The 9,683-nt window shown below is 45.6% G+C and overlaps 1 protein-coding gene across 1 annotated transcript; it reads right to left on the bottom strand.

Annotated features, from left to right (window-relative positions):
• Positions 1 to 1,959: 1,959 nt before the first annotated feature.
• On the bottom strand, positions 1,960 to 9,164 carry CHMP4B (charged multivesicular body protein 4B). The gene is made up of 4 exons (XM_080814125.1): positions 8,602 to 9,164; positions 5,221 to 5,335; positions 4,049 to 4,175; positions 1,960 to 2,833 (listed from the first exon to the last, which is right to left on the bottom strand). The coding sequence occupies exons 1-4, from the start codon at positions 8,643 to 8,645 to the stop codon at positions 2,769 to 2,771; spliced, it is 351 nt and encodes a 116-aa protein (XP_080670251.1). The 5' UTR covers positions 8,646 to 9,164; the 3' UTR covers positions 1,960 to 2,768.
• Between the last annotated feature and the right edge of the window lie 519 nt (positions 9,165 to 9,683).

Here is a 9,683-nt window from a genome sequence, read left to right on the forward strand (position 1 = left end):
TGAGTCTTCTGTGGCTTGTAGCCAAGGAATCCTAACATAATAACTTTTCTCTCCAGCCTGAGAACCTCCTGAGAGCAGGAAAGAGACTGAGCATTACTGAACACGGCAAACCACAGCCTGGCACAAGGCCCACATTTAAGAAGCAGCAGCTATTTCTCAGAGGAGCCCCAGACACTGTCCTGAACCTGGTTTCAGGCCTGCCAGAGCTGGATGGTTGGGCCTGTGAGTTCCCCTCATCCAGACCTGGGCTGAGAAGCCCCTGTGGCAACTGGTGAGAAGAGCTTACGAATGTTCACTCTGGGAGCGCCTGGGTGGCTCAGTCGGTTAAGCCTCTGCCTTTGGCTCAGGTCATGATCCCAGGGTCCTGGGATCGAGCCCTACATCGCACTCCCTGCTCAGTGGGGGAGTCTGCTTCTCCCTCTCTGCCTGCTGCTCGCCCTGCTTGTGCTCTCTCTCGCTCACTCTCTCTCAAATAAATAAAATCTTAAAAAAAAAGATGTTCACTCTGGATCCCCTACACCAAATGATGCCCAGGGGCTACACAAAATGCCCCGAGAGGGTAGGAAGCTGGCAGCAAGTGTTGCCACTAGATTCTTCTCGAGGAATAAAGAACTTCTGAGAATAGCTAGACCCAATCTCCACACAAGTCATGAATTTTCAAGCCATGGTGGTCAAATCTAATCCCAAGTGTGGCAGCCCGGGAAGATGAGAAACCAGGAGTGAGGCACAGGGGATCTGCAATTTCACAAGACAGGACCTCCAATGATCTGGTCCCACCCCCTTGCTTCACAGATGGGAAAATGAGATCCAGGGAAAGTGGGCAACTTGCCCCATGGTAGCCAGTGAGCAATGGCAGTGTTTTAACTGTGAACTTAGTCATTTTAATCTTTTGGGAAGGGGCAAAGGGAGGAGAGACTCCCAAGCAGGCTCCACACCCAGCGTGGCGCCGGACAGGGGGCTCAATCTCACAACCTTGAAATCATGACCTGAGCCAAAATCCAGAGTTGGAAGCTTAACTGACCCAGCCACCCAGGAGCCAAGGTGATTTTATTTTATTTTTTAAAGATTTTATTTATTTATTTGACAGAGACACAGTGTCAGGGAACACAAGCAGGGGGAATGGGAGAGGAAGATGCAGGCTTTCTGCTGAGCAGGGAGCCCGATGTGGGGCTCGATGCGGGGCTCGGTCCCAAGATCCTGGGATCATGACCTGAGCTAAAGGCAGATGCTTAACAACTAAGCCACCTAGGCACCCCCATCCTCCCAGGTGATTTTAAACTTAAGAGGTTTAGGGATGAGCATTAGAGAAGGGATCCTCTAAATTCTGCTAATTGGCATGCAATTAAGAACAAATATTCATAGATCCAATTTTCTGAAGAAGGTCCACAATGTTCATCAGGTTCTCCAGGGGCTGTAAGACTAAAGACGAGAGAGTAGAAGAGGCTGGGCCAAGGTCACATCGTGAGTCACAGCAGACCTGAGACTACCACCCGTGTCCTAGATTCTTAGTCACTGCCCTACACTTTCTCTCCATGGGAAAGGTCATTTTCTTTAGTGCACCAGTGGTTCAATAAACCGATGCACTAGGTGGGCCTAGTCAATAGGAAAACCATGGTTTCCAACAGCAGGAGGCTCTGCTGTCCTGTGGGCACTGCCCATGGACACAGACATAGAAGAACTACGGAAGATCATGGAACTGCACAAGAACCACTCACTCCTGAACTGCACCCTCTGGGTACATCACGTAACACCACGTAAGACGAAGGCCACAGATCCATGACCTCCAGAACTTAAAATCATTTCTATTAAGATCCGCTCTGTTCTTTGGTTCAGACTGTTGATGCAGGTCACGCTCAAGTCTTCCGTAGCTTTCCACAGACTCCACTGGGCACCACGCTAGCCTTGAGAGAGTCAGCTCCCGAAGCAAATGACAGATTGATTGAACACAACAGCAAAGTATGAAAATTAATTGAGATATTTAATAGACAGTGCAAACCATAATATCATCTGAATATAAATGTATGCACATGTTTCCAATGAGTTATCTATCAGTTATCACAAACAGCAACAAGGACCTTAGAGCTATGTTAGAAAAATGTATAGCTGGGATTTAACTCTACAATCTCACTTGCTCTCAAGAGAACACCATCCATTTCAAATCAGTGTCACAAACTCCAAAAGACCAGGGGAGGAGGAGAGAGGGGTAGGCAAGAGTGGTAAACACAGGGGTCAGGACACAGGTGATGGACAGAAATACAGTTCTCAAGGAAACCAAAGTCAGATGCATTATTACAGCTAAGGACAAGGAAAAGCCTATGGCTTTTTTAAAAAACTTTTCTGCCAGTACCATACAAGTCTTACAAAGAGATGTGCGACAAGTCAACTGACTTAAAAGGACAGAGGCTACATTTTCAGATCATTTCAACTGCAAACGGTCGACCCATTCCATTGAGGTTCAGCAGTGGAGTTAGCGTAGTCCAGAAGCTCAATGTTGGATTTGCAAATACAGTTTATTTTACAGAAATTCAACATTATAAACAGCAGGCACCTCCCACCCTACCCACCCGCCCCCCTCCCCCTTCCCCATCCCGCTGGGTGCAGACCATGCTATGCAGAGAGTGAGCAGTGACGCGGCCCTACTGCTTTGGAGGGAGACTCAGGAGCGATGGAACCTGCCTGCACCATGTCCTGCCTGCCCCACACACGCACACGCCTGCCCGCTGCACAGGCCACCAGAGTCTGTCTGGGCCCAGCCTGCACTGGACCAGTTAAATGGATCCAGCCCAATTCTCCAATTCCTTCATGTCATCCTCTTCCTCTTCCTTCTTCTTGGCTGTGTGAAGATAGAAAAGGCTATTTAGGAGGGCTGGTTACAAAGATCTCAACACTTTCTGGCTGGGTGTGGCCTGTGCTACACCGAGTCTCTCAAACAGCCCTGCCTGCACCCAGCCTCACCCAGCTTCATCCCCAGCCTATCAGCAACTGCTTCTCTGTGCCTGAAAGCTGCAACATAAAACTCCAGATAAGCCACAAGTCCCCGGCACTGCCCCTCCACCAGCGTCCAGGCGTGGCAAAACAAGGAGATTTACACTAGGAGTCCGTCAGAATTCGTCCCAGAGCATTCAAGGAGGGGGAAATCAGGAAGAACCCCAAAGGAGAGCTAATCCTTGCCAGCACTCCTCCTCCACCTCAAGAGGCTTGAACCACTTCTCCGCACCCACAGGCGCTCCTTAAACAGTGTTTGGACCTCCTTTGCCTGAACCCACCATAGGCTGCTAACTCAACTTTAAGAGCTGTTTCTTCTTGATATGTGGGAGGGTAAGAGGACTACAGTTTCCTTACACTGCTCCCTGGGCTCTCTCCATGCCAAGTCAAACTTCTGCACCTTTTCTAGAAGTTTGGTGTGGAATACTTCTACCCAAGGGTGAAATAACAGAAGAGGGAGGGGGAAGAAGGAGCAGGCAGAAAGAAAGGAAGGTCTTACAGAACCAGGGTTCTAAAAAAGCCAAACATGTTTCCTTCCCACACTGGCTGCCTCTGAGACCCCAAGTTTTTGCAGGTGTGCACAGCACAGGATATTAGACAGGAACCAAGAGCTGTCCTGGAATTAAACTCTCACATCTTCTCCTCGTGCCTAGAACTTTCTCTTGCATGGTGACATAGGAAAAAATCATTCTGGAATAGCGGTTCTCAACTGGGGGGTGATCTCCCCACACCCTGCAGGGGACATCTGGAGACCTTTTTGGTTGTCACAACTTGGGAGAGACAGAGCCCAGGGGTGCTTGTGAACATCTTTAGTACATAAAACCACTCCCCTCCCCCAACCCAAAGAACTACCAGGCTGTGTCAGTAGTGCCAAGGTTAAGAAACCCTGTTCTACAGAGAAACTAGGAAAAGACAGGTGATGATGTTTCCATGGCCACCACAACAGATCTTCTGTGATTTACATTCCTGGGCAAACTTAGAACCCAAACTGAGGCCAACCAACCTCAAGATTACCCACTACATGGCACTAGGGGTATGTCATGACGGGGTAAGAAGTACTCACTGGGCTTTGATGGTAAGGTTATAGAGGGAACATTTGGTAGAGGGACTGTTTCGGGTCCACTGATTTCCAGCAAATTCTTGTCTAGTTCCTCCTGTTCTAGTTCTTCTAATTCTGCCATGAGCTCATCCTGGTAAAGGAAACAGAAGAGTGAGAGAGATGTCCCTGGGACTCCTACCCACTACAGCAGTCCCGCTTTCCTGATGACTCGGAGAACACACACCCCTTCTAAGAAGATCAGAAAGGAGATGAACTCCAGGTCCACACCCTGACTCAAACCCTAAACATGGTTCTACTGGTGAACATAATACACTATCCAGCAGTTACAGAGTCTCTACCCAGTGCCCTGCACTAGCTGTCAGCATTTTGAGAGGAGGGATTACATCTTTTCATTCCTCTTTCTTTATCTCAGAACTGGATACACTCAGTGAATGTTCAGGAATATTTAAGAATATTTGCTGAATTGAAATTAACTTGACTAGTCCATCAAATTTCAGTCTAAAAACATGGAAGACCCTTGTGCTGGAAGCCAAGTCTAAGAGCCACAGGCTGTTTTCTCAGCTATACTGTGGGAATCAGACAGCACAAAGAATTAGGTTCAGTGGAGAGGACCTGACCTTCAGCGGACTCAAATCTAACACAGAATGAAGTATCTTCAACAGGGCCTGTTACTGTATTTTAAAAACCTAAGACTCAAGATCCCAACTGCTACAGCAGAAACTGGTAGGTGGTCAAGTTCCAGATGGATCCCTCAGGGGTCAGGTATAAACGCTCCTTCCTTGGCTTCATCTTTACCTCAAATCAGAGTTGCCCAAGGGCAAATCCTGTAACCTTCTACAAGGAACAGTCACCTCGGCTGCCCCAGCTCCGAGCCCAGGGTCCCCCATGAGATGTGTAAGGTAATTATTTACTGAAACCAATTACTGACCTGAAACCTGCTGAGGGGTCCCTATGGAGAGCCCTTCACTCAATCTAAACTTCTATCCCAATGAGTGAAGGCTGTTTCTCAAAATGTAGAATTAGGGAAAGTTAATACCATGCCCTATTCATGTCCAAGACTCTGGAGGAATGAGAACTGGTGATTTCCCAACCGCATACACCCTGCCAGAAAGCCTTCAACAGCACATCGAAGGGCAGCCCACTTGTCATTTGTGAAGCTTATGTGAACCACTCACCTCATCAAACTCTTCTCCAAATCCTACAGGTTTTGAAATAGCTGTTGAAATCTCCTCTGCAAGTTCTTGCTGGTCAGCAATGTCCTGCATTAACTCATCAACTTTATCGATGTCCCTTTAAATGAAATGGACAGATGTCATATTGGACAATCAGTCTTTGTAAGGAGGGTCTCCGAGGCAGGAACAGAAACCCCATGCACACAATCTGCTTCCTAACCCTACCCTCTACAATTACTTCCTGTAAGGAATTACTTGTCTTTATTATCTTTCTCCCCCTTTTAAAAGAGAATCACAGAGGGGCACCTGGGTGGCTCAGTGGGTTAAAGCCTCTGCTTTCGGCTCAGGTCATGATCTCAGGGTCCTGGGATCGAGTCCCGCATCGGGCTCTCTGCTCAGTGGGGAGCCTGCTTCCCTTCCTCTCTCTCTGCCTGCCTCTCTGCCTACTTGTGATCTCTGTCTGTCGGATAAATAAATAAAATATTTAAAAAAAAAAATAAAATAAAAAATAAAAGAGAATCACAGAATCAAGAGGATGGAAGTGTTCTTAGACATCATCCAGTCCAATGCCCTAAGGAATGAGGCTTAGCAAAGTTAGATACCATATTCATGATCTCTCATGTACGCTAGTAATAAACACATCAGACGAGACTATAGGACTTTAACTCCTGGGCCAATAGCTCTTCAAGCTCAAAGGCAATTCTGTAACGGTACAGGGAGAGAGAAAATCACAAACCACAAAAATACAGCTGTGCCACTTGATAGGTCCTTCCTATCTAATCAAATCCACTTATGGCTCCTCCAGTAGGGCCCAAAAGAAAGGCAAACATGCAGAATTACTTCCTATGCACTGTCAATCTTCTAAACATACTATTAATCAGTGTAATACATAGGTATATCCTTCAAAGCATGCACAGTAGTTTGCTGAGATGAGCTCTGTGCTTGGCATCTTGGAGAACATAGAAATGGAGCAGACATGGACCTAACTTAGGAAGCTCAGTCCAGTGAACATCTACCCTCAGATAACACCTCACTTATTTAAAGGCTACTTTTCTAGCAACCCCACATTTCTAGAGCGGAGATTAGCAGACTTTCTCTGTAAAGGACCACACAGGAAATATCTTAGATTTGTGGGCCATACAAACTGTCACGAACACTCCACCCTGCTATGTACCACAAAAGCAGCCACAGACAATATGTAAATTAATGGGTATGACTATGTATCCATAAAACTTTATTTACTAAAATAGGTGGCAGGGCCACAGGCTACATTCTGCCAATCCCTATTCAAGAACATGGCTGAGTACCCCCGAAGAAGTAAAAATGGCTTCAAACACTCCTCAAATATATGCTGCCAAGTCCAAGCACAACAAATGCAGAATTTGTTCACAGGACAGGCCCTCATTTGGAACCTAGTGTTACCCTAGCCTTTAATTACAACTGTAACAAGGTTGGTCATCTATTTCTTAGGCCACTGTACATGAGAAGTAGCTACATAACGGAAGGATCACTGAGGTCAGGAACACTGTTTTTAAAGATTTTTTTTTTAAGTAATCTCTACTTTCAAATTCACAACCCTGAGATAGTCACATGCTCTACTGATTGAGCCAGCCAGGCACCCTAAGAACATTTAAAATACGATAGCCAAAGACTGAAACCAAGAGGGGAGCCAGAAAATTCCAGCAAAAGGAGATTTAAAAACACAGAAATCCGAAGCCCTTGGATGCACCATGCTTTTCAGGACCCCTGACAGCATCAGGAAAAAAGACATGAACACTGATTCTAATCTCAGTTCTATCCAATCTCATCCATAACCTAGGGTAAGTCACCTCCCCTCTCTGGGACACGGCTTCCCCACCTTGATAATCAGAGGCCTGGATGAGAGGCCTTTCCAAGGACTTTTCCAGCTAGAAACTCTGCTCACCACAATAACCCTGAATTTACTTTTTCATTCCATGAAATCTACTTCTTTTTTTAAAGTGGCTCCATGCTGGGTTCAAGCCCCAATGCAGGGCTTGAACTCACAACCCTGAGATCAAGACCTGAGCTAAGATCAAGAGTCGGACGCTTAACCAACTGAGCCACCCAGGTACCCTGAGATCTGCTTCTTCAGGCAACAGGGTACAAAATCCATTTTAAAAGGAGTTCTATATGGTTTTGATTTGAACTTCCCTGATGGCTAATGATGGTGAACATTTTTTCATGTGTCTGCTAAGCCACTTGTATATCTTCATTGGAGGAGTGTCTGTTCATGTCTTCTGGAGATTCAAATCAAAACCACATTGAGATAGCACCTTACACCAGTTAGAATTGTGACGATTAACAAGGCAGGAAACAACAAATGTTGGAGAGGATGTGGAGAAAGGGAACCCTCTTACACTGTTGGTGGGAATGCAAGTTGGTGCAGCCACCTTGGAAAACAGCACGGAGATTCCTCAAAAAATTAAAAATAGAGCTAATCTATGGCCCAGCAATTGCACTACTGGGTATTTACCCCAAAGATACAGATGTAGTGAAAAGAAGAGCCATATGTACCCATATGTTCATAGCAGCAATGACCACAATAGCCTAACTGTGGAAAGAGCCAAGAAGCCCTTCAACAGACGAATGGATAAAGAAAATGTGGTCCAGGGGCACCTGGGGGGCTCAGTGGGTTAAAGCCTCTGTCTTCGGCTCAGGTCATGGTCCCAGGGTTCTGGGATCGAGCCCCACATTGGGCTCTCTGCTCCGCGGGGAGCCTGCTTTCTCCTCTCTCTCTGCCTGCCTCTACCGACTTGTGATCTCTGTCAAATAAATAAATAAAATCTTTAAAAAAAAAAAAAAAGAAAATGTGGTCCATATATACGACGGAATATTACCCAGCCATCAGAAAAGATGAATACCCAATTTTTGCATCAACATGGATAGCACTGGAGATTATGCTGAGTGAAATAAGTCAAGGAGAGTTAATTATCATATGGTTTCACTAAGGAATAACATGAAGGACATTAGGAGAAGGAAAGGAAAAGTGAGTTGGGGGAAATCGGAGTGGGAGACAAACCATGAGAGACTGTGGACTCTGAGAAACAAACTGTGGGTTTTAGAGGGGAGGGGGGTGGGGAATGGGTGAGCCTGGTAGTGGGTATTAAGGAGGGCATGTACTGCATGGAACACAGAGTGCTGTACATAAACAATGAATCTTGGAACACTACATCAAAAACTAATGATGTATTTTATGGTGACTAACATAACACAATTAAAAATAAAAGGGGAGTTTCAAAAAAGAATGCAAATTAAAACAAACTTGGGTGTTTGAATGGATATATCAAAGGGTCGCCCAAGGCCATGTCCCGGGATTGAGGCCCTGCCACATGGGTGCCCCCCCACCAGTGGGTAGCCACATACATGTTGTCGTGGGCAGCCTTCATGGCCTTAGCAGCATAGCCCATGTTCTTGAGCACCTCAGTGTTGGTATTGGCATTCTCCAGGGCCTCCCGCTGAAACTCGATGGTGGATAGTGTGCCGTCGATCTGCGCCAGCTGCTTTTCATACCTCTTCTTGCGCTTCAGTGCCTGGAGGGCCGCTGCGTGGGCAAGAAAACAGGGTTTCAGAGAGCCTGACACTAGACTATCCCAGAGTTCACTTGAGCCTTTGCCCTAATTGTAATCCATGCACCTCAGCCGGTGCCTCCACTGTAACACAAGGTTATTAGTCTCTTCTACACAAAGAACACATTCCATTTTCTAAGAAAACTATATAAAATTCACATATTTCAAAGTGCAGCAAAGCAAACAAGCTCAAGCTCATACTGTGTAACCACACCCCCACAAATCAAAGCATGGAGAGGCACGGAGAGAATGTGTTTTGAGGCCATACTGCTTTAGGTTCAAATCCCAGCTCACAGACTTAGGTGAGCTACTTAGCTTCCCCAACGGTTCATTGTGAGAAATGAGATTATATATATAAATACCTAGCACAACTTAAACATAGTGGACACTAAAAAAGAACACCTCTAATTATTATAAAGCAGCTTTAAAGTATCATTTTATGCTAACCAAATTATAAAAACAATAAATAATAACTATACTAAATACTGGATAAGTTAGGGTTAAATGCCCCCTCACACATAGCTGACAACTGTAAATTGATATACTGACTCTGAAAAGCAACATGGCAACACATAGCAACAGCCATAATGATGTTCCTGCCCTATGACCCAGTAATCTCCTTCTGGAAATGTATTCAACAAAAGCAAAAATTCTCATGCCCAAAGATGGTTACTGTAGCATTCTCTATCACAGAAAACACAACACAACTAAAATAAAGTCAGAATTCCCTGCCAGGGACAAATCTAGAGTCTGACCATTTAGCCAAGTCAATGTCATCATCTATCTATGCTTCCTGGCATGTTAAGGCTGGAGAAATCATCTTGTTCTTAGATCCAGTCAGGGCAAGCAATCTGACCAAGGCGAATTTGTGGTAGAGGA

Source organism: Martes martes (assembly GCF_963455335.1).
Source record: "Martes martes genome assembly, chromosome: 9".
In the NCBI taxonomy this organism is placed as follows: Eukaryota; Metazoa; Chordata; class Mammalia; order Carnivora; family Mustelidae; genus Martes; species Martes martes.